Source organism: Bos javanicus, chromosome 14 (genome assembly GCF_032452875.1).
Source record: "Bos javanicus breed banteng chromosome 14, ARS-OSU_banteng_1.0, whole genome shotgun sequence".
Lineage (NCBI taxonomy): Eukaryota > Metazoa > Chordata > Mammalia > Artiodactyla > Bovidae > Bos > Bos javanicus.
Genome location: NC_083881.1, coordinates 24948737 through 24973909, shown reverse-complemented (window position 1 = coordinate 24973909; position 25173 = coordinate 24948737). Strand labels below are relative to the sequence as shown.

Below are 25173 nucleotides of genomic sequence, written 5' to 3'. Positions count from 1 at the left end.
CATGGTTTGCAAATATTCTCTCCAATTTTGTAGGTTGCCTTCTCTCTTTGTTAATATTTGGCTACACTGGGTCTTAGTTGCAGCACGTGAAATCTAGTTCCCTGACTGGGGATCGAACCCAGGCCCCTGCACTGGGGGCATGGAGTCTGAGCCACTGGACCACCAGGGAAATCCCTCCGTCTCACTTTGTTGACTGTTTTCTTTACTGCAGAGTAGTAGTCATACTTCCGTGTCATAGAAGTCGGATGTGGTTACACTTATCTATTTTTGCTTTTGTTGGGCTTGCTGTGTCATAGCCAAGAAATCATTGCCAAATCCAGTGTCATGAAGCGTTCCCCTTATGTTTTCTCCTAGAGTTTTATAGTTTCAGGTCTTAAAATTAGGCCTTTAATTCATTTTGAGTTAATTTTTATATATATTATGAAGAGTTCAGGATCGTTCTTTTGTATGTCAATACCCAGATTTCCATTTGTTGCAGAGACAGTTCTTTCCTTATTGTGTGACTTTGGGTCCCTTGTTGAAGATCCGTTAGATATGAGAGTATTTCTGAGCTCTCTATTCTGTTCCTTTGGTCTACATGTCAGGACCACATTGTTTTAATACTATAGCTTTGTAATATCTTTTGATAAGGAACTGTGAGACTTCCAGTTTTTTTATCCTCAATTATTTTAGCTTTCTGATTCTGTATGAATTTTAGGATTTTTTTTTCTATTTCTGCAGTAATTGGCATTGAGAGTTTGTTAGGGATAACACTGAATATATAGATTGCTTTGGCTGGTATAGACATTTTAACAATATTATGCTTTGGCTAAGTATGACATTTTAACAATATTAAAGATACGATTATATCTTATTTATATGGAAGAGCTTGCTGTTTATGAAGGCTACTTGTGCTACAGCTAAGTACGGCTAAGTCACTTCAGTCGTGTCCGACTCTGTGCAACCCCATAGACAGCAGCCCACCAGGCTCCCCCATCCCTGGGATTCTCCAGGCAAGAACACTGGAGTGGGTTGCCATTTCCTTCTCCAATGCATGAAAGTGAAAGTGAAATCGCTCAGTCGTGTCCGGCTCTTAGCCTACCAGGCTCTTCCGCCCATGGGATTTTCCAGGCAAGAGTACTGGAGTGGGGTGCCATTGCCTTACAGCCACAAAATTATGCCATTGTCTTACTGACAAATACTTTAGTTTACCCTCTCTCTAAGAGAAGTGGGGAGATGAAGGAGGAAGGGTTGCCTAGCTCCCGCCCAAGCAAAGCATTTCAGCTTATTAAGATATTAATACAAGCTAAAAGTAAGGGGCAATGTACTTAGTAACTATCTCTCTGATTTATACCTTCCTGGAAATTATCTGATGCATCAAAGGATGTTCCTAGCAATCCCAACTTTTGTGATTGTATTGAAATTCACAGTAGGTACTAATAGTGAGCATTTTACCCTGAGCTCTGGCAGTTTAGCCTATGATTAATTCTTGTTCATGGATTTTACAGTGTAGAACAGGCCAATAAAAGTTGCCTGTTGTGATGGTAGAGCTGGTTCCTGCTGTCATTATTTTTAGTTTATGAGTTACTTTTCTGTTGGTTCAAAATTTTTAAGTGAGCCATATCTTGGTTTATGGATATAATTTCTTCTTTGTAAGGATGTTAATTATAGTCTTTGGACCGCTTTTTCTGTACACGTTTCTAGTCCTTCAGGTTGTATTCTTCTGCTTGCTTGGTCTATTTCTTTCACACTGGAAGCTGGTAATCCTGGGGTGTCTTATATTTAAGGGTGAAGCATGTAATTCTCGTGGGCAGGCCTCTTCTGCTGGGCTTCAGTGTGGGATGATGCTCTTTCAAATGCTGGTAGCCATGGGTCTTTTCTTTAGCACTAGTTTTTTCCAAAGATAATCCACCAGACTGCTACTTGGAGTGTGATATGTCTTCCTGATTTTTGTGTAACCACCTTCTCACGCTCTGCACTGTGCTTGATGTCTAGTTGGGAGCCTCTTGTTTAACTTTGTTACTGAAAAACTGTGTATCGGGAGAACTACCAGGGGAGGAATCTGGGTGACTAGCCTCATTCGGACTCTCAGCATCACCTTGGCTTCATCCCTGCCTTCTTGCTGCCTTATTCCTGCAGTCGTGGAACTTCGGGTTTTCTCCTGACTGGTGCCTTCTCTGGAGGCATCCGCTCTCCTGGTTTCTGGTCACTGCTGATTCCTCCATCCACTGGCTGTCCGCTTTCACTGTCTTGCTCACAAACTTACCGTTACTTGTCACTTGCTTGTATGCCCCTCCAGTTTTCTTTAGTCTATGGCTTTTTACTATTTAAAAAATACTTCTGTTTACTTTGTATTGTTGTTCCCAGAGGGAGCAGAAATAAACCATGCATATTTATTCTGCTGTATTTAATCTCGAGGTCTGTTCTGCGTAATCTAGGTTCTATTCTGCCATATATGATTTAGAGGTCTATTCTGCCATATTTAATCTAGAGATCTGTTCTGCCGTATTTAATCTAGAGGTCTGTTCTGCCGTATTTAATCTAGAGGTCTGTTCTGCCGTATTTAATCTAGATGTCTTTCCCTCTTACACAGGAACTTCAAGACCCAGCTCAAGTGCCACGTTTTTCATGAGACCCTCTCCCTCCCTGTAACTCTGGTGCCGTCGGTGTTTCTGGGTCCTGACCACAAAACAAAACAGTTGCTTCCAGTTCTTTGCCATGTGTTTCTTTCTGTGGCCATACAACTAAATAATGCATTTCTTTAAAGCTTTGTTTTTAAAAAAGCACTTCAAACTTTAAAAGCAACTATTTTTCAATCCCATTCAGTTTCAACTTGCTTATTTTATCTATAACATAGTCATTGTGTGCAAGCATTAGGTTGGTTGTTGAGTGAGGCAGTCATGTCCGCCTCTTTGCGACCCCATGGACTGCATCACGCCAGGCTTCCCTGACCTTCACTATCTCCTGGAGTTTGCTCAAACTCATGTCCATTGAGTCGCTGATGCCATCCAACCATCCCATCCTCTGTCGTCCCCTTCTTCTCCTGCCCTCAATCTTTCCCAGCATCAGGGTCTTTTCCAGTGAGTACAGGGGAATATCTAAAGATCTACCTCTCAGAGGCTTGTGGTCTTGTGAGAGTAGCAGGAGGCACTCACCCACCCATGAGCCATGACACTGGAGTGGTGTGTGTGGTACAGGAGCCTAGGGTGCAGTCACAGGGAACAGAGGGCGAGAACTCTGTAGGTGGGAAGGCTCTGAGCTTTGTTCAGGCAAGAATAAGTTTTGTTTCTTGAAATTATTGAGTTTCTGTAAAGAAATAATAGATCCACTTGGTAAACAAATTTGGAGAAGGAAATAGCAACCTACTCCAGTATTCTTGCTTGGGAAATTCCATGGAGAGAGGAGCCTAGTGGGCTATAGTTCATGGGATTGCAAAGAGTCAGAGGTGACTTAGTGACTGAGCAACAAAACAGTTTTACTTTTGACATAACTAGACAGGTCTTTCTGGATGGAGAGGCATGCCTGGCATATAATACACACTTAATAAGTATTTTTTGATGTTAAAGATGGAAAAGCACTTTGGGAATACGTGTAAAATATTCTGCTTTCTTAATATGTTAAAAAAAAGTAACCTTTTTCTTTTTTTCTCCCCAAATGTAGATTTTCCTTGCTTCTGCTTAACTTGGAGGAGTACTACTTTGAACAGCACACGGCTCATCACATTCAGCACAAGGGCAGCCAGAAGGAAAGGTAAGGAGGAGTTTTAGATCTCTGCAGACTTACAGACTTTTCTGTTGTCTGTTTTAAAATTAAATGTATGATCACACAGTTTTCCCCTTCTTTTATATTGGGAAAGTAATGAAAAGAAAGGGATTTATAAATGCAGTGTACAGATTGTCATAACTTAAGATATTTTCTAAAGCTGAAAGTGAAAGTTGCTCAGTCGTATCCGACTCTTTGCGACTCCGTGGACTATAGAGTCCATGGAATTCTCCAGGCCAGAATATTGGAGTGGGTAGATTTATCCTTCTCCAGGGGATCTTCCGAACCCAGGAATCGAACTGGGATCTCCTGCATTGCAGGCAAATTCTTTACCAACTGAGCTATCAGGGAAGCCCTTTCTAAAGCTAAGTACTAATTCCTCAGAGGTTGGGTCTGGTTCCTAAATCCACCCGATGGGCCCCTGATTCATTCCATCACTTTTTTCTTGCATCCCTTTTGTCCTTGTATGCTCAATTATTTGGGTTGTGGTGTTTTAGAGTAATGATCATAAAACATCAGTGCATGTGGTGTAAAAATCAGGACTTTCAAATGAATAATTTGATTTGAACTAGAAGCAAAATACTGTATATTTTAATTATTATTGTTTATTACTGTAAAAGTAGATTGTTTCTTTGGCCACACCCTTTGAAAGGTATGTGCAAAAGTATATAATGAAGGGTTTTTTTATTTTTGGTTTAAAATGCCAACTTTAATTAACTAAAATGTATCTGTTAATTCTCTTGGTTTGTCACTTAACAACTACGGGCTACAATTTAGAACATGGCTTTGGTATTAGATAAACACTTTACTTTTTACCATTTTAAAAATGAAATATCCTTTAATCCTGAAAGGATCAAAACCGTGTTCAGTTCAGTCCAGTTGCTCAGTCATGTCCGACTCTTTGTGACCCCATGGACTGCAGCACGCCAGGCTTCCCTGTCCAACACCAATTCCTGGAGCTTACTCAACAAGTCAGTGATGCCATCCAGCCATCTCATCCTCTGTCGTCCCCTTCTCCTCCTGCCTTCAGTCTTTCCTAGCATCAGGGTCTTTTCCAATGAGTCAGTTCTTCGCATCAGGTGGCCAAAGTATTGAAGTTTCAGCTTCAGCATCAGTCCTTCCAATGAATATCCAGGACTGATTTCCTTTAGGATTGACTGGTTGGATCTCCTTGAAGTCCAAAGGATTCTCAAGAGTCTTCCCCAGTACTACAGTTCAAAAGCATTAATTTCGTGTAGTTTTTGTTTAAATCAAAACTGTGTACTATTTATATAAATACAAACCAAAGTGAAACTCACTTAGCTTTTTGTTTGATAGGTTTGGGCATATCGGTTTCCTTGGCGTTCAATCATATTAGATAATTATTTTTCTAATTGAAAGTGGAACCTTGCTTTTTTACCTCTAGAATTTTGAACATATTTTTTTCTCTAATTTCATACCTTTTTTTTCTCCCAATGCTCCTCTGCTGTCATAATAATGTCCTGCTTAAAATTGAATACATTGGTCATTATTGAAGCACAAATATAAGCAAGCAAACTGAAACCTGTTTTTGTAATTTTCAAGTTATTAGGTTGGAATGGTACAGTTCCATGGAAGTGAATTTGGTAATATTTAGCAAGATTGCATGTACATTATCCTATTGATCTAGCAATGCTATTTGTAGGAAACTACCTCAGAGATGCAGAGATGCACTAGAAAGTATATAAATGGACATATGTCCAAGATCATTTATTGTAGGACTACTTGTAATAGCAAGATGCTGGAAATAATTTAGTAGGTGACTGAATAACTTATGGAATGACCACATACTGGAGCATTATGAAACTGTAACAAAGGAATGAAGAGGTTCTGTGTGTTACTGTAGATTTTTCTCCAACACATATTAAGTGAAAAATGCAAGGGAAGAATATTTGGTGTTGGATGCTATCTTTCATATGAAAATGGGGCTGTTATATTGATTATGTTTTTAAAAGTTAAATATATATATATTTTAAAGCATAAGCAAAAAGCTAATGGAAATGGTTATCTACATAGAAAAAGGAGGATCAGGAGATAATACAGAGATGACAGCTAGATGCCTCTGAATGTACCTTTTTTTATAGCTCTGTTTTTGGAACCATAGGAATATTTATATGCAATATAAAATTTATTTCTTTGTTAAATTTCAGGAGAGGCAGAAAACTCTAAAAATTAAAAAGAAAATGAAACAAATAAACCTAGCTATATAGAAAGCTGGACGATTAATCACGGAAAAGAATTGTTTTAATCAACTTCACAACACAATAATTTGTGTCTCTGGTGAAATATATTTTCAGTTAAAGAATAATTGCAAAAAATATTGTAAATTGTTTTAGTAGTAATGTTAAGTATTTTTGTATTATTTTGGAACTGTTTTATACACACAGTTTTATACAGTTAGATAAAGAAAAATGCCAAGATCGAGATTTTCAGTACAAAGGAGATACAGATCTAATATTAAAGGAGTTAAGTAAAAACCTTGGGATCTTTGATTTGAGTTGGTAATGCTTATATGGAGTCATATGCTTTTCTTTTAAAAGAAAGTAGTTTCTAGCTCTGCCTTCTGAAAAGACCTAGAAACAGCTCAGTAGCAATGAGCTGCCCTGTGAATGCCTCTCTCCAGTAAAAGCAATGAGGGCTCTTTGGAGAAGTGCCTGAGTCTAAGTTAGGGGCAGGAAAAGTGAGGGAGGTGAGCCTGGAACATCTTGTTATCCTGGCAGGTAAGGAAAAATATCAAAAATGATTGCATACTGAATTAAAAGGGCACAAGGCCACCCTGAAAAGTTGGGGGGGAAAAAAAATGGAGCAGATTGAGCATCAAAAAAGAATGACTATAGGGGATTGGAATGTATCATAAGGGCTCAACTCCTATGAGTTCATAATGATATATATATATATATGTGATATAAATAATTTCATACGTATATATATATGTGTGTGTGTGTGTATCATTTAACTTCAAAGGATTGTAGGACACCGACTCATTTTTCTAAAACTTGATAAAAAACATCAAGCATTTTTCCTGCTTTCCTGGTACAAATTGTACTTCAGGGTGGCCAAATCATAGATAATTAAAGCTGTTCTTTGATAAATTCTAGATAACAAACACTGAAGGATTGTTAAAAATTTCAATCCCTAGTGAATCAGGGATCCACAGACTATGGTCATATCTGGCTGCCACTTGGGTTTTTAAATAAAGTTTTATTGGAATGCAGTCACACCCACTTGTTTACATCTTGTATCTGGTTGGTTTTCTGTGACAACAGGGAAACAGAGCTGAATAGAGACAGATACCAAATGGCCCACAAAGTCAAAAATATTTGCTCCCTGGATCTTTACTGAAAAAGTTTGCTAACCCCTGATCTAGACATACTCTTCAGTGGCTGCTAAACCAGCAGGTGAAAAGCTGCTGAGAAATATTTTAATGCACGTGTCAAGGTGGGTATTATCTGAATCCACTGGGGCCTCCTGATATGAGGGCAGTACGTGTGCACTGCCTCTGACATAAAGGAAGTGTGATAGATGAAAACCACAGAGATGTGTTTAGCAAAGTCCATAAAGCGGGGAAATGAACACTGTCTTAGATTAACAGATATTAGGAGCCATATCAGCTAAAGGAATTGTGGCTTTTTACAAACCAACTATAAAAAACAGTTATGAAATAGATTTGAACCCTGACTTTATCCTGGATGACATTAAGGAATTATTATTTTTTGTAGATGTGTAATGATGGTCATTTATTGAAGGACTTGAGGGATTCATGTTAAAGTATGTTTAGATGAAGTATTGGAGAAGGAAATGGCAACCCACTCCAGTGTTCTTGCCTGGAGAATCCCATGGACAGAGGAACCTGGTGGGCTTAGTCCATGGGGTCACAAAGAGATGGACGTGACTGAGCACAGCACAGCAGATGAAGTATAGGAGTCTGGGAATTTATCTAAAATCCAGGAGGGTTCTAGGGTGTTAGACACAAAACAGAAATGACTGCATGTTAACAGCTGCAGGAACTAGTGGGTTGGTACTTGGGAGTTTTCTGTTCTATTTGTATTTCTTTAGCTTTTGCCTTAAAAGTACTTAAGTTATTATTAGGTAATTTAGGGTGTTAGAGAAGTAAATGCAATTAACAGCATGGAAAAAATGATATAAAAATCAACATTTAAAAGAGCCTTTGAGGAAGAAGAACTGTAGACTATATCATGGCCTTTACCATGACCCTGCTCATCCGTTTGGTACATATACATGTGTACACAGAGGCAGGCCTTTCTCAGATTGCGATGGGGCTTTATCATGTGCGCTAGGAAGCCATTGGCATTTTTGTAAGCCAGGAAGGAGGTGAGATTTTTTGGCAGAATAATTGACTCAGGGAGGGGACACAGGGACAGGGAGAGCAGGTGGGTCTTTCTAGAGTCCAAGTAAAATAATTGCTTCAATTAAGAGACCCCTGGGATGGGCAGAGTGAGAAGGGTTCACTAGGACACCAAGGAATGGCTGGAGGAAAAGCTCAAATGTCATACAAGTAATTAAAAAAAATCCATGGAGCTTTCCTTGTAGACAAAATATAGTCTTGGAAACTAAGATGATTTTTTTAAAAGGTTTCTTTTTTCCCAGTATTTCTTAACCTGTGTTCTGATTACATAATAACTTATTGCCTTGGTCTGATCATTGATAAAAGTCATTCAGTCAATAAAAGACAATAAAGTGTAGCTTTTTATTGGCTTCAGGCTAGTGAGGCACACTAGCCTCTAGCATGCTCAGGCAGGCGTCACCCTAGACTCACTAGAGCCTTATCCATGTCCCAGGAAAGGAGAGAAATGGTCAACAGCTGATCTATTTGGTATTATAGTAGTTGGCAGATCATTTTTAAAATTGCTTATTCTCAAAGAAGCAATTTTACCTTGAATTCCCATGTACCCCAGAATTACCACTAAAAGCATTTTATGTGCTAAATTCAAACTGTTATTTTCCCATGATTATAAATAAGGAAAAAAAAATCCCTTACCCAATCAATGTCAGGTTTAAAAAGGATTAGGGTTACAGTATGGTCTTCTGAATAAGTGTTTAAGATGTAGGAAATTCAAAGTCAAAAGAATTAACCACACACAGGATGGAATCAGCATTTCTTAAGGATCAGAAAACTGCTTCACATTCATGCAGTTGTGAGGGCCAAGTGAAGTGATAATGAATAAAATTCCCGGACAGTCCTCAACCAGTGAGACTGTATTACAACACGTGGAGTTTCTTTAACCTCCAGGGAGGAGGTGATGGTTGTTGCTAAGTCGTGTCCAACTCTTGGCAACCTCACGGACTATATGTAACACAGTGAACTCTTCTGTCCTCCACTATCCCCCAGAGTCTGCTCACATTCCTATCCACTGAGTCGGTGATGCCATCTAACCATCCTCTGCTGCCCTCTTCTCCTTTTGCATTCAATCTTTCCCAGCATCAGTCTTTCCCAGTGAGTAGGTTCTTTGTATCAGGTGGCCAAAGTATTGGAGCTTCAGCATCAGTCCTTCCAGTGAATATTCAGGGTTGATTTCCTTTAGGAGATGAGGATAATTATTTTGCTATGTTGTCCAACCTTTCATACCTTTGTCTTTGATCTTTTATTAGTTGATGCTTTAGTCATCTACATGCTAGTTAAAATGTGTTATGATTCTTCTGTGACTTGTTATGTTCATTAATAATATCTCTTTGTACTTTATCTCTAGGAAAATCAGAGGCTCCTTAAAAATATGTTCAAAATCAGTTATTTTTGAACCGGATGCGATATCCCAACCCATCATTAAGGTAAACACACTTTCAATGTGAAGAGAAATAGCCCTATATTTGTGTGCGTTTTACCTTGTCTTATTTTTATAACCTCTCTCTCTCTCAATTTTATACAGATTCCTTTGAGGGATTGTATAAAAATAGGAAGACATGGAGAAAATGAAGCCAATAGACACTTTGCAAAGTATGTCACTGTTGCAACTGTTTGACTTTACTTCTACCAAAAAACTCTCTCTATATATATTTAATGACTTTTATCTGCATTTTTAGGACAGTATCTGGGGCGATTTCACTCATTTTCAGCCAGGTAAGGATCACTTGGTAAATATTTTTTCTAACCTGAATGAACATTTAAATGAATAAATACATACATTATATGTGTGTGTGTGTGTGTGTGTGTTTGTATGGGCTTCCATATACACACTTTTTTTTAGCATAATGAAATTATTTGTACAAATCTCAAATGAAGACCGCTGGGAAAGATGTTTAAATTCTTTTAAAATTTAGTCACTGGGAAATACGTTTTAGCAGGTGTGATCCCTGCTGAGATCCTTAACATTCCTCGGGTAGGTAGGGGTGTGTGTGTGTGTGTTACCTGCCGGCTGTGGGTTCGCCCTTAGGAGTCCTGACGGTGTGTGAGGTTGAGGTGAAGGACTACAGGTTCTCCTGTAGCCTGCACAGCAGGGTGACTGTTTGCTAGTTATTAAGTAGAAATGGATGGTCACAAAGGTCTTCATCCTTGTCGTCTGTCTTCGTGCCGAGGAGGAAGAGGGGGTTTGGTTTTGCTGTCCCGGCGGGCAGAGGAGGAAGGGGTGGAGGAGGTGGGTGGGTGGGGGTGCAGGAAAGGCAGACACATTCAGTTTAAATTTACAGAAATACATCATAATTTCTGTCTTTTTCTGCTTTTTTCTCTAAAAGTGTTTCTCTACGCACCCATCCTTCTTCCACAGTTGGCCTTAGTTTCAGCGCCTGGGTCGTAGAAGGGTCCATGTTGTAAAAAGAAGTCAAAAGGCAGGAAAAAATAAAAACCCAGGCGCTTCTGCTAGCTTGTCTAATGTCAGCTTATTACCCAGCGCTTACAGCGTCTCCTTCCTCAGGTCTGGTTTGGGAGCACTTGTCTGCATCGGGTTGTCTTCTGTTCTCTCCTCTGGTGCGGTGTCCATTAGTCCTTGAATCTCTCTGAGATCCAGGTCTCGAAACGTTTCAGCCCCCTTCTTTTTCGGCCACATCCATACTCTGATTGGCTCTGTCATAAATGCTGTGTGGTTGTGCGCAGCATCTGAACAGTTTTCTCTAGCAGGAACGTGTGGTTTTCAGCTTAATGGCATTCATGGCTTTTTCTTGAACAACCTGGGCATCTTCAGTGGTGCGGTCCTTACAGACTCTGAAGATATTCCAGCTGTCAGCATTGACAGCCCTTTCCATAGAGCACCATGCGCACAAACCTTAAAGGTTCTTATGACCCCTTGATCTGGAGTCTCAATTAGAGATACTGTGTTTTGGGACAAGTAGACCACTTTGACAGCTTTGGTGTTGAAATCACTCGAGGTAGCCAGGGTATTGTCCAATTAAAAAAAATGTTAAAGGGTAGTCCCTTACTGGCAAAATACTTCCTGACAGCATCAATGGGACAAAGCATCGATGGAACCAATCCAGGAAAAGGGTCCTTGCTGTCCAGCCCTCTTGCTGTGCAACCTAAAGACGGCAGCTGTGGTCATCTCTTCTCTTCAAGGCTGCTGCTGCTGCTGCTAAGTCGCCTCAGTCGTGTCCGACTCTGTGCGACCCCATAGCCGGCAGCCCACTAGGCTCCTCTGTCCCTGGGATTCTCCAGGCAAGAACACTGGAGTGGGTTGCCATTGCCTTCTCTGCTCTTCAAGGCTAGAGGTCAGCAACTTTATAGATCAGGACAGTCCTGGTCATCAACTCCACTGAACTTGTGCAAAACAGCAGACTTAGCCTATCTCAGCCTGCCGTATTAACTCCTGGTCGTCACTTCTCTTCCTAATGAATGTCCTTTGTGGATTCCCTGCTCACCCACCCCTAGAAGAGGGCACTTTCATCTGCAGTAAAAACCTGTCCAGGCAGATAATCTTTTTTCCTCAGAGATATTTTTCATGCTGTCTGGGAGCTCATCTGCTGCCTCTTGGTTGGCAGAAGCTGCTTTTCCTGTTATCTTGACATTTCTAAAGCCAAACCTCTTTCTAAAATTATCAAACCATCCTTTGCTAGCATTAAGTTCTCCAGCTTTAGCTCCTTCACCTTCCTTTGGCTTTAAGTTGTCATGTGATGACCTCATATTCATCTATAGGTGTGGCTTTCTTACAGCAATCCTGCACCCACATAAAAGCTGCATTTTAAACATGAGATAAAGAAGTATTTCACAGAAAGTGCCAGGTTCTCCTGCCTGCGGGCTAGCTGCGTGACCACTTCATGAATTTCCTTTTCCTTTCCACCATGGTCCTTAATGCGGGATCCGTTTATCTTGACATGGCGGCGGCCCCCGCTGTGGACCTCAGCTCAGTCAGCGGTACACACATCAAGTAGCTCGGCTGTTGCTTGTAGTGTCGTGACTTTTCTCGGCTCCTCTGGAGCACTGCCAGCATCACTAGTGGCACCACGTGGTCCCGTGGTGTTATTCAAGGTTACGATCTGACACTGAACACGACGCACAAGAACCAGGAGAAACCACTTTGTACTGCAGTGGAGTTTACTGAAGAGATGACTGTTCACAGGGAGATGAACGATGAACAGTGTCCTGTGGCCTTTTGAGGTTACTCTCAACACTTGACGTCCGCACAGGGGCTGGCTAGGAAGCTATGGCCGTGGTGCAGTGTGAGCTGCAGGGAGGGAGCGCTGTGGCTTCACGCTGTGTCTCTATATAGTTATTTACATTTTCTCTCCACTTCAGTTGGTGCCACGTCTGGTCAGGAAGTTTGCGCATTAAGTTGTGATAAATTTATCATGTATGTTTTATGGTTGTAAATGATATGATAGACTAGTATCTACATACATTTTATGTACTCATGACATACTTAGGTCTTAATTTTTCTGATATTTCTAGGCTACACAGTTCATCTTCTTTCCAATTGTCCGAAATCTCCACAAAATTTCCCAATGTATTTATTGAAAACAGTCCACATGTAGGTAGACCCACGTGGTTCATGCCCATGTTGTTCAGGGGTCAGCTGTACTTAATTCACCTGTAGATCTTTAAAAAATTGTAAGAGTAGAGCTCATTTTTGTTGTTTAGTCGCTAAGTCGTGTCCGACTCTTTGTGACCCCATAGATGGTAGGCCGCCAGGCTCCTCTGCCCACGGGATTCTCTCGGCAAGAATTCTAGAGTGGGTTGCCATTTCCTTCTCTGAGGATCTTCCCAACCCAGGGATCCTCTGCATTGTCAGGTGGATTCTTTACCACTGAGCCATCTGGGAAGCCCGTTAGCCCTGTCTTTTTGCTGTGAATCTCACCTTCTTCACCTTGAAAATGAAAGGGAGAGAGGAGAGCAGGGTTGCCTCCCCTCTGCAGAGCCCCAGATCCTTGAAGTGTTCAAAGAAAAGTATCTTTCTGTGAAATGTAGGAAGAGCCGTGGGAAACAGATAGAGAGGTTTCTTCGCTTCAGGACTTGACTCAAAGCCTTGCGAGTCTCACGGGGTGAATAGTCTGGAGCAGAGAGCCTCCCAGTGGTGTTCAGATCACACAGCCCTCTTGTTCATGGCCCTTTTTAGTGTATATTGAAAATTATTTTATGAAAGCTGGGAGATATCAGGGTACGTGATATTCCAGATCTGCCTTCCATGGTTCTATTAATTTTAGAATGTCTGTTAGTTTTGACTGGCATAAATGAAAGCAGTTACCGCCATCTCTTACTTTGGGGAAGGAACACCATTATTGATAATTCTGGCCCACAGCTGCATGCTCATTATACTACAGTATCATTCTGCACTGTGGCTTTATTCTGGAAAGTCCGTATCTTGAAAGGATTAGGTAGGTTTTAAATTGGAAGTGTGGTTTCTGTTATAAAAGTATCCATTTTAATATAATTTTAATAAACCTAGAACCAAAATCTTTCTATTGCCTTTCAATAGTTTATGTAAGATGTCTCATATCAAGCTCAAAATCAGCTATATTATATCAAGGGCAACTAGACATAAGCTACTCTTTCAAATATTAAGTTTCCTGGGTTAACTGCACAACCAGGAAAACAAAATGTGCGTGTGTGTGTGTGTGTGTGTGTGATTACTTACTAGGTCACAGTGCTTTAGAAATATGTTATGGTTCTTTGGGCTTTAGAGAGCTTTGCTTCTATATACGCTTTTGCTGGTAAAATAAAGAGGAAGGGGTGTGTGTGTATCAACAATAGTACTCATGCATCCTGGGCTTCCCCAGTGACTCAGATGGTAAAGAATCTGCCTGCAATGCAGAAGACCTGGGTTCAGTCCCAGGGTCGGGAAGATCCCCCAGAGAAGGGCATCCAACGCACTCCAGTATTCTTGCCTGGAGAATTCCATGGACAGAGGAGCCTGGCAGGTTACAGTCCATGGGGTCATAAAGAGTCAGACAGGACTGAGCGACTGACACTTCTCACTTTCTTCATGCATCCTGTAAGTATCACAGTCAGGGTTTTAGAGACAGAAGTGAAGTTGCTCAGTCATGTGTGACTATGTGCGATCCCATGGACTTCGGCCTGCCAGGCTTCTCCGTCCGTGGAATTTTCCAGGCAAGAGTATTGGAGTGGGTTGCCATTTCCTTCTCCAGGGGATCTTCCCAACCTGGGGATTGAACCCAGTTCTCCCGCATTGCAGGCAGACGCTTTACCCTCTGAGCCACCAGGGAAGCCCAAGAGAGAGGAGGGAGATAGAGGGAAGAATAAAATATCTGAAGTCCCTCTCTCCAGGGACTTTACCTCTCAGTGGGACAGCAGACAGTGAGCAGATGTCTTCTCTGACGTCAGGCAGAGACAGACGCCATGAGGAAGGTGAACCAGGCCAGAGGCCAGAACGTGAGAAGGCATGCACGAGCTACCGTAGTGCAGCAGCGGCGGATGCCTCGCTGAGAAGGGCCCCGGTCTGATTGGTCTCTGTCTGTGGTTCTCTCCAGTGCCTGGGGTAGCCGGGGACACCAGGCGAGCATCTGGGAGTAGTGACTCAGGCGTGTGGCCCAGGCTGGTGGCTGCGGGAGGGTGAGAGGGGTCGGCGTCCCGGTGTGCTCTGAAGAAACCCTGACAGAGGTGCTGCTGGGCTAGTGGTGAGGCTCGATGTGGGAGCAGGCTTTGTAGATGTGACCTGGAGGAGGCGCCACCGACGTCTGGAGGCCTCTGTCTGGGCTTCAGGAGGAGGCTGGGCCTGGAATGACAGACACTTGTTAGGCCCCGGGGCTACGGGGAGGGAAGCAGGGGCCCTGGGAAGCTGGAGGAAGCAGCTGGTGAGGTCGGGAGAACCTGGAGCATGTGCCGCGCAGCCGGCTAGAAACCTGCTCCAGGAAGGGCCCGGCTATGTCGCGTCTGAGAAACAGAATCCAAGCCCTGAGAAGAGTGGCCTTGTGCATCCTCCCCGACCTTGTGTGTCCTCGCTGACCTCATCAGGAACGGCTGCAGTGACACAGATCAGAGGAAAACCTGCTTTGGGCCCTGGAAAGTACATCAGCTCTGGCAAAGAGTTTTACCACTAAAATGAACAGAAAAGGGGTAAAAGGATGTGAGACCAAAGGAGTGTTTTTTAATCTGTAGTGCATTTAAACGGGAGAAAGTGCATCGTGTGATCGTAGGAACTACGTTTTTGAACAGCTGATGGATGTGGGGGAGGCAAATTTTCTGTCCTAACTGGAGGGAGGGCGGGATTAGGGCGCACGTGCGAGGAGGTTGATGCTCTGGGGCGTGTGTGTGTGTGAGATATGTGGTTGGTTGTGTGTGTGTATATGTGATATGTGGTTGCTAGTGTCCCATGTGAGGACAAGTGGCCTGGTGCATGTGAAAACTGTGCCTCTAGATAAGAGAGGTTTCTCTATGTTGATGAATGGATTTCATACCACAGTGACTGTCTTAATCATTTCTTAGACAGTGAACACTTAGGTTAGCCTCCTTCACTTGTGTGGTTACTGGGCTCAAGTGATGACATTGACAAGCCATCTTAAACATTGTATCAATCCTGCAGGGGTTGCTACCTTGTTTCCTTGATGAATCTCTTTTTAATTTAATGTTTGTTATTTTAACATCAGAACTTTAAAGCCATACTAATATTAATGCAAATGCTTTTGGAAATAGAGGTTAAATAACAATGATTTAAATTTGATTCGTAACATCCATCAGCTCATCACTGACAACGTTTAATTATTTTACAACTATTTATTTGTCTTTTTCAGGTGTATTTCATTAAAGAACACAACATTGTTGCACCATATAAAATAGAAAGGGTAAGTAAGGTTTTTCCTTCATCCCCAACAATTTCCATAGTGATTTTGAGCAATAAGGTTCTGTGTCTGTGTTAACTTCTTTGATGGAGTATAATGATAACAGGTATTTAAAGGCTTGTTACTTAGCAGTTATAACAAAATTATCCAAGGGAGCCACAGACTTCAGTTCAAAAGATTTCAGTTAACTTTTTAGCTTAAAAATAAGTGGGTCTATTAGTGGGGGAAAAGGCTTAAATTATTAGGTTAAAAATTGAAATCAGAAGATGCATCATATTTAATGGGAATCACTGAGGACTTCTTTTAAATGTTACAGAAATATTTATACTTTATAAAATACCCTTATTTAAGAGCTCAGGAGAAGGCAATGGCAGCCCACTCCAGTACTCTTGCCTGGAAAATCCCATGGACAGAGGAGCCTGGTAGGCTGCAGTCCATGGGGTCGCTAGGAGTCGGACACGACTGAGCGACTTGACTTTCACTTTTCACTTTCATGCATTGGAGAAGGAAATGGCAACCCACTCCAGTGTTCTTGCCTGGAGAATCCCAGGGATGAGGGAGCCTGGGGGGCTGCCATCTATGGGGTCACACACAGTCGAACATCACTGAAGTGACTTAACAGCAGCAGCAACAAGTGTATAAGTTCTCCTGATTGGGTAGAAGCTATGAAGGACCATGAACACAGGACTCGTCACTAGACATCACATCAAACCACTCTGTGCTTTACTTAATGTTGTGGCTTCCCAAGTGGCTCAGTGGTAAAGAACCCGCCTGCCAAGGCAGGAGACGTAGGTTCAATCCCTGGGCAAGGAATATCCCCTGAAGGAGGAAATGGCAACCCACTCCAGTATTCTTGCCTGGAGAATACCATGAACAGAGGAGACTGAGCACAGACCCATGCTGCAGTTTAGCATGTAGTCTAATGTAGCATGTAGCAGAGGAGACCTTATAGGACCTAGAGATGGGCCTAATGCTCCTGTCATGACTCCTCTGAATTAGGAAAAGCCCCACGTCTGAGCAGACTGCTGCTGGCTAGATGGCAGTCCTGGTCACAGGCCGGCCTGGCATGCGAGTCCTCGGCAGCAGCTGGGACAACTGGCCCCCAGTAGCCACCTCCAGGTTTTATGTGCAGGAAGCACCTGTGCACACCAGTCAGTCAGGAGCAGTGAGTCCTGAGTGCTTGTTACTCACAGGCAGTGCCGTTGGCATCTGGGAAGGTTGCTTCTTCACTGTGAGGGGCTGTCCCTCACGTTACAGGCTGCTCCACCCACTGAGTGCTACCCCCCCCACACACTGTCCCCTGTTGTTGTGTGGCGCCTCCACATGTTGACAAATGCCCTGCAGGGGTGGCAGGACCATCCCCCTCCAAGCTGAGAACCACGGGTCATTGCACCCTCACTGCAGAGGTTCTCCTGACGCCTACTCAAGGTACAAATCTGCTGAAAAGTGACGTCAAAGGAAGTGGGTCAGGTTGTCTGAAGCAAAGAAAAGCTCTTTTGTTCCAGTGTGAATTAGGACACCAGAGGATTCTCAGGTTTAAAGGGGGGCATGATGACATTGACGATGGTGATGAGAGATGATAGACTGGGAAAACCCTTATTCCTCTGATGGGGAGACTGGTTCAGAAACAGTACATGGATGAATTCCCTTTGTGAGAAATCCAGAAACCGGTTCAGAGTGCCCTGTGCCCAGGTGAGAGTGAAGTGAGCCACACTGAAGGTGTAGGAATGTTGGAGCATCGTCTCACCATAGTCCCTCCCCTGGAACAGTGCACGTGATTGGAGGGAATGCCCAGTCCCCATCTTCTCACCTGTCCTGGAGCTCTGACAGGACCCATAATGCTCTAGATGTCTGGGGACCCTCCTCCCAAAACAGGAAAGAGCTGGGCTTGTGCAGCTGCTCCAGACTTTGAGCCAGAGACACAGGCAGATGCAGCCCAGCATACTCACCCTCGTGGGGAAGAGAAGAGTGCAGTTTGTGACACATAAAAAGTAACCGTCACAACAGTATGTGCACCCAGCCTCAGAGCACGTGAGTGTGTGAAGCCGGCACTGACAGGCTGAAGGGAGAGACTGACAGCTGCACTGAACAGAGGAGGCTTCCACGTTCCACCTTCAATAATAGGCAGGTCATCCAGGCCGACGATCACTCGGGAAGCAGGACTCGACTGTACTCTAGCCAGATGGGCTTCACAGACACATGCAGAACATCCTGCCCAAGGACAGTAAGACACACTGTCTCACGCGCACAGGGGACATCCTCCAGGACAGATCACACGTCAGGTCACAAAAGAAGTCAGTAAGTCTAACAAGACTGATGTCATTCCAAGTATCTTTAACAGCCACCGTGGAGTGAAACCAGAAATCCATAGTAGCAGGAAGATTCATACGTATGTGGAGATTAAACAACCTTCTTTTGCAAGCAGTGGGTCAAGAAGAAATAAAAAGGGAAATTTTAAAAATACTTCAAGATGATCAAAACGAAAACATACCTAAACGCCTAGGATGCTGCAAAAGCAATCCTAAGAAGGAAGTTTAGAGTGTTAAACGCTTACCTTAAGAAAAGAGGAAGATCTCAAATTAAAAAACCTAATTAGATACCTCAGGGACCTAGAAAAAGAAGAGCAAACTAAGCCCAAAGGCAGTGGAAGGAAGGAAATAGTAAACACAGAAGTAGATCTCCCAGGTGGGCTGAGGGAGTTGCCTGCACCTGTCAGCAGGGGTTGCAAATGTTCTCAAAATGATAGGTCCTGATGTGCTTGTTCTCCTCTGATTCAGTTCATCTTCCTCTTTTTCAGGGCATGATGGAGTATGTCTTCGAGCTGGATGTTTCAGGGAAAGTAGAAGATGTTGTGGAGACACTGCTTCAAGTAAGTCAGAGCTCTTCTCAGATATTCACTGGCAAACTTTTTTTTTAAAAATTTCATGTTCATACATCTCACCAAAACCATAACCTCTGGTATAAATCTGAATGAGATTTACTTGAATGTGTTGAACTTGAAAACTCTACATTAGGAAGAAGTCATAGATGTTTTAGAATGGCTCTTAGCTGTTACTGAGTAACAGAATGGTGGTTGTGTTTCATTGCTTCTAAGGAACTATCTTCTTATCATCAGAGAGAGAAATAAATCCGTGTATATTTCTGTACTCGTAGCTTCATAGAGCATCCTGTCTGGACAAACTGGGGGACCAAACTGCCATGGTGAGTTTCTAAAGACCTGTATCTTTATTGTGAATGAACCTGCATTGACGTGTCACTTACAGATACTTACAGCCATATTTTTTAAATGATTCTGTCTTAACAGATAACCGCTATCTTGCAGTCCCGTTTGGCTAGGACGTCGTTCGACAAAAACAGGTAAGTTTTCCATGATTTTGATTCCTGGTGGTGAAAGCAGCGGCGTTGTCATCTCAGGCCTCATTCAGTGTGTCTGCCATCGATGATGGGTGCTGGCGTCTGCCTCGCCCCAAAGCTGCTGACCTGGGGCAACGGCCCCGGCCTCAATGCCAGCGCAGAGTCCGGGGGCTCCTGGCCTCTTGAAGGCCTGGGGAATGGTGTCCCCCATAACCTCCCAGTCTGTGAGCTTCTATCCTTTCAACGTTACTACCTCCGTTCAGGCCACCAGCCCCCACTGCTCAGGTTGCTGTGACGGCATTTAGCTTGTCACCCCTACACTCTCGAGTCTTTCCTTCTGCAGTCCCCTTTTCTCTACTCTTCTGAATGCGCTTTTAAAATGCTTTCTTTCTAAAGAACTTACTTGTTTATATCACTTGTGAGTTTGAAACTCCTCCAGAGGGTAAAGTATTCACTTTTCTAAGTATACAATATATTTTCTGCAAGTAACTATACTTTCATATTAACCTGTTCTCTGATTTGTTTCTTCCCATATTTTAAGTAGATTTCCTTCTGTTAAATAGATCTGGGCTATTTGTCTGTGTTTCCGTCTGCAGTACCACTGTGTTAATCACTGTGTCTTAGTATCTGGCATGGCATTTCCTTTCTAATTTATGTCTTCAGTGTTTTGGTCTTACACATCCTGCGTCAAGTTAGAATCAGCTTGTCAAGTTCCCTAGAAGAAAAGTATACTCGGATTTTTACTCCGATTGCAGTGAAACTCTGTTTAAGTCTTCCTTAGTGTCTTTTTTTTTTTTTTTTTACAATTTTCTTTGTAAAGATCTTTCTTCTCTTGTGCTAGATTTATTCCAAGTACTTCATATTTTAGTGGTGTTTTAAATGGTATCCTAAAATATGTCATTTTCTCTTTATTGTTGACAAGTAGAATGAAGTATATTTTTGTGTATTCATTTTGTTTTTAGCAACCCTGCTAAACTTTGTTCAATTCCATTTACTTAATATATATGTATAGATTGTCTAATGTGTATAAAATCTTAGGTATGGATTATTGCAGTCTCTAGTCATGAGATGTCATTTTTACTTTAGATTTTTGTGTTTTGCTGTATCCTTGCAGCTTAGCAAAACAAAGTAGGACAAAGTAGAACATATTGGTTGAATAGATTATTCCGTGTTGGCTTTGGCTGAAAGCTTATGTGTATAAATGAGATTAGTTTGTAATACTCTGTTTTAGTGCTACCTTTATGAGATTTGTGAGCCTTGCACTATGTTTAAAAATGTTAGAGAGTTTGCTGGTAAAGTCATTTGCCAAGAATGTCTTTTCTATGGTTATGTTTGTTCTTTCTCTGTTTCACCTACATAGCATTACTTTTCATTTTTGTATTTGTAGGATGTTCCAGTTAAATGTGTTGCAGAAGGGCAAGTATAGCATTCATTTTAGAAAGGAAAAGAATAAGAATTATATAATAAGAATTAGCTTCTTTTGACCTACTTAGAATGGATAATTTTTCTAAGTAGCAATTTAGACTTTAATCCTGGGCTTCAGCATGACATGAATTTTAAAAATGGTTCACCATGAAAGTTTTAACTTATTCCAGTCTCCAGAGTGTTAGGCTGAAGAATTTGGGGGAGAAATATTTACAACATAAAGTGAAATATTGCAGGATTATATAATTCCTCTAAACGAAAGAAAATAAACTTTTGCTAAATAAATTTTCATCATACTTCCAAGGAAATACTTTTTTTTATTGAAGTATATTTTTTTTCCCTACTGTTCATTCTGAAAAATTTCAAATCCTCACAAGTCAAAAAGGTAATAGTGAACACAGATTCCCTGTGAGTCACGAAGTATTAATTTGTCAACATTTTGTGTAATTTGCGTTGGTCCTTGCATGGGCTTCCCTAGTGGCTCAGAGGTTAAAGCATCTGCCTGGAATGCGGGAGACCTGGGTTCGATCCCTGTGTCAGGAAGATCCCCTGGAGAAGGAAATGGCATCCCACTCCAGTCCTCTTGCCTGGAGAATCCCATGGAGGGAGGAGCCTGGTAGGCTACAGTCCATGGGGTTGCAAAGAGTCGGATGCGACTGAGCGACTTCACTTTCACTTTCACGTTGCATGCTCGTACTGTTGCTTGCTGTGTGTGTGTACGTAAGTAACACACGTGTGTCTATATGTTATATAAATAGGTATACATGTACAGCTGATGTGCATATGTATGTTGGTATGATGTATTTAAAATATGAGTATAACTTTTTCCTGAGCAATTTGAAATGACACTGCAAGACTCCCTCACACTTCACCCGAAACTACTTCAACATTTCTCCGTTACAGGAAGATCTCTGCCGCCCTCCATACTGTCACGATACTCACGCAGCAGTAGTCTGCATGCCAGGCAGCTCATGGCTCCATAGTCAGGTTTCCCCATTTACACCCCGAAATGTCCTTGTTAAAATACTTGGGATTAATTTTAGATTGAAAGATGTAAAGACAGGACAAAGAGTTCTTACTCTTCATCCAGTTCCCTGTACTGTTATATGTTTATATATAACATGTTTTATATATATACATGTTATATGTTTATATACAGCTTGTGTCAGAGACTATCACCCAGCTGAATCTCAGCGGGTACCGAAAGAACCTGCAGAGATCAGATGTCTCTACCTTAGTTGGAAGATGTCCCAATCTTGTCCACCTAGACTTAAGTGATAGTGTCATGCTGAAAAATGACTGCTTTCCGGAATTTTATCAACTCAACTACCTCCAACACCTATCACTCAGTCGGTGCTATGACATAATACCTGAAACTTTACTTGAACTTGGAGAAATTCCCACATTAAAAACACTACAAGTCTTTGGAATCGTACCAGACAGTACCCTTCAACTGTTAAAGGAAGCCCTCCCTCATCTACAGATTAATTGCTCCCATTTCACCACCATTGCCAGGCCGACCATTGGCAACAAGAAGAACCAAGAGATATGGGGCATCAAATGCCAACTGTCACTGGAGAAGCCCAGTTGCCTACGAAGCCTCTATTGCAAGATGGTGTCTCCTCTTTTCTTTGAACAGGGAAAGTAAGCAGGAAGCCCAATTGTGGAGAGCTCAGCTATTTTTATTCTTGGTTTTCTGTTGCCTTCCTTCTACAAGTATATTAGAGAACCATTGGAGACAGAAAACTATGAAGTATTGCTTTTTAGAAATGATTGTGAAAGCTTTTATCACTGCTATACCCTTAAGAGCCTCAGCTCTACACTTTTTGAAATTTTAGGGAGAGTGAGCCTATAATTTCAAGATACCTTAAATAGCAAAATTTGAACCACATCTTCCAAGTGCCATTCTTCGTAAATCTATTTAGAATCAAGCTTAAAAATCACCAGCAAATCATTTTCGTAGCCTATATGGCAACTGAACATTCTTCTATTTAATTTTTCAGCACTGCTTTATTATAAGACATAGGTTGCAAAAAATAATAAGCTATTTGTATTGTAAGCTGAAAAGAATGAGAATCATAGAGTAGATCTGCAGCAGTCTCTTCTGAGGATGGCAAGAAAAATAGACATTTCAACTGTGCCTTTAGATTTGCAGTCAGGTTGATGGAAACAAATAGCCCCAGGTCATTCACCTTAAAACCTAAATAAAGAAACAATCTGCCAACCAGAGGTATAGAATTGGTATAGAATTTAAAGACTTAAAAGACAGTTTTCTATAACAGGTTAACCTGGGGTATCCTCTAATGCACATTAATGAAGTCTCCTTTATGTACAGTTGGGAAGGTCCCCTGGAGGAGAAATGGCAACCCACTCCAGTATTTTTGCCTAGAGAATCCCATGGACAGAGGAGCCTGGCGGGCTACAGTCCATGGGGTCGCAAAAAGTCAGACATGACTGAGCGACTAATACTAATACTATATATATATATAATATGTTTATATTATAGTATGTGGATGCTGCTGTCTTTTGAGCATAATCCTAGATTTTGATGCTATCAAAATTTTATTTTCCAATCATTTTTTACGGTATATAGAAAATAGGGGTTTTTTTTTTTTTTCATTTTTTTTTAAACAATGACCTTGTATCCTATGGCTTTTCCAAATTCAAAATTTACTATTAGTTGGCTTTGGCTAGAACCTTATGTGTATAAATGAGATTAGTTTGTAATATTCTGTTTTATTGCTACCTTTTTGTGAGATGTGTGTCTTATACTACCTTTGAAAATGTTACAGAATTTGCTGGTAAAGCCATCTGTTTTGGGGGGTTTTTTGTAGATTCTATAGTGTTTCATCTGTCCATTATTGTTTAATCTGTGAATAATGACAGTTTCACAGAAATTCTTAAGGCTTTTATTTCTACTTCTCGCCTCATTGCACAGTTTGATTAACAGATGTGGTGAGAGCAGACATTCTTGCCTTGTTCTTGGTATTACAGGAAAGAGGTGTAATGTTTCACCGCGAAAGAATGCCAGCTGTAGGTTTTCATAGCTGTCCTTTAATCAGGATGAGGAAGTTTCTTATTATGTGTGGTTTGCTGAGAGTATTCTCAAAAATGAATGTAGAATTTTGTGAAGTGCTTCTTGTGCGTTTATTGAGATCATCTTTTTTCTTTCATTCTGTTGATAGTATGAATTATGTTGATTGGTTTTTCATTGTTAAAACAACCTTGTATTCATGGGGTGAATCCAACTTGCTTATGATGTATTGCTTTTTTTGTTTACGTATTACTGGATTTTCTTTGCTAACATTTCATAAAGGACTTTTTAAATTCCTTTTTCTTTTTGGCCGTGCCGGGTCTCTGTTGCTGCTCTCAGACTTCCTCTGGTTGTGGCAAGCGGCATCTACTCTTCATCTCGGGGCACAGCTTCTCGTTGCGGTGGCTTCCCTTGTTGGGAAGCCTGGGTTGGCTCTGGTAGGGTACACGAGCTTCAGTAGTTGTGGCTGTAAAGGATTTTACATCTCTGTTCATGGATATTGCTCTGTAAATCTTAGTGTATTTGTGAGGTTTTGCTATCAGGGTTATGCTTGCCATATAACATGAGTTTAGAAATGCCTTTAGTCTCTGTTTGCCAAAAGAATGTGTGCAGGATTGTATTTCTTCCTTAAATTTTTAGTAGAATTTATTGGTAAAGCCATACAGGCCTGAAGTGTTATTATTCAATTTATTCACTCGACGTAAGACTACTTAGGTTGTCTGTTTCTTCTTGTGCCTGTTTGACAAGTTTTTTCACTTGTCTGTCTTCTCTTCTGTGATACATAACCTCATCTATTTTTTCAAAATCAAGTACTCATTGTACCCATTAAAAGAAAGGCAGTTTTATTTAGGCGACTAGCTTACGTCACCGCTTTTCTTATATTAAGTGTTGTGTTTAGATACCTGTTCTGCAGAGTCACCCTGGAGCTCCCTCAGATAAAGTTAAGCCTAGAAAGTAGATTGATTTCTGATTTTTCTTGCTTTTGCTGGAAAACGTATCCTCAGGTTCCAAAGTGTTTCTGAAAAGCTGCACATGGAATGCAAAGCAGAAATGGTGACACCTCTGGTGACGAACCCTGGCCACGCCTGCGTCACTGACACCACCCTCTATTTCCAGCCTCTCAACGGGTACCCGGTAAGCGGACTGCGGGCCAGGGAGAGCGCCTCTGCACTGCAGTTTTCGTCTTCTGTGAACTTTTCATTCTCTGAACTTGACCTTACTGTGTTCTCACATTTTGGTGAGAGTCAGAATGACCGCCCCTGCTCATCCAGCATCTGGTATTTAACAGGCTCCCCGTATGACCTTGACATTTGACCTCCCCTAACTTGTTTTCTGTGACTTCGGGGTCACTTGCTGTCAGCGATGCGAGAAGAAACCCCACCCCTCCCGATTTTAGTAAAGGGTCCTTAGAGATTTATACCTTCTGC

The 25173-nt window shown here is 41.7% G+C and overlaps 2 protein-coding genes across 2 annotated transcripts in view; both read left to right on the top strand.

Annotated features, from left to right (window-relative positions):
* The window catches only part of NSMAF (neutral sphingomyelinase activation associated factor), a 65816-nt gene that overhangs the window by 14833 nt on the left and 25810 nt on the right, over nt 1-25173 (top strand). The window contains exons 2-10 of the mRNA XM_061438792.1: nt 3640-3729; nt 9468-9546; nt 9645-9712; nt 9799-9835; nt 15886-15936; nt 18731-18802; nt 19087-19134; nt 19238-19290; nt 24751-24880. Coding sequence (XP_061294776.1) covers nt 3640-3729; nt 9468-9546; nt 9645-9712; nt 9799-9835; nt 15886-15936; nt 18731-18802; nt 19087-19134; nt 19238-19290; nt 24751-24880 — 628 coding nt within the window. The remainder of the gene's footprint in view (nt 1-3639; nt 3730-9467; nt 9547-9644; nt 9713-9798; nt 9836-15885; nt 15937-18730; nt 18803-19086; nt 19135-19237; nt 19291-24750; nt 24881-25173) is intronic.
* Nucleotides 19301-24744, top strand: LOC133260452 (S-phase kinase-associated protein 2-like). Its single transcript, XM_061438799.1, has one exon. It carries the CDS (start codon nt 21851-21853, stop codon nt 22358-22360), a length of 510 nt encoding a protein of 169 aa, XP_061294783.1. The 5' UTR covers nt 19301-21850; the 3' UTR covers nt 22361-24744.

What these genes read in the sequence shown, in the direction of transcription:
- LOC133260452 (XM_061438799.1), top strand. Translation starts at nt 21,851, where the DNA reads ATGTTATATGTTTATATACAGCTTGTGTCAGAGACTATCACCCAGCTG.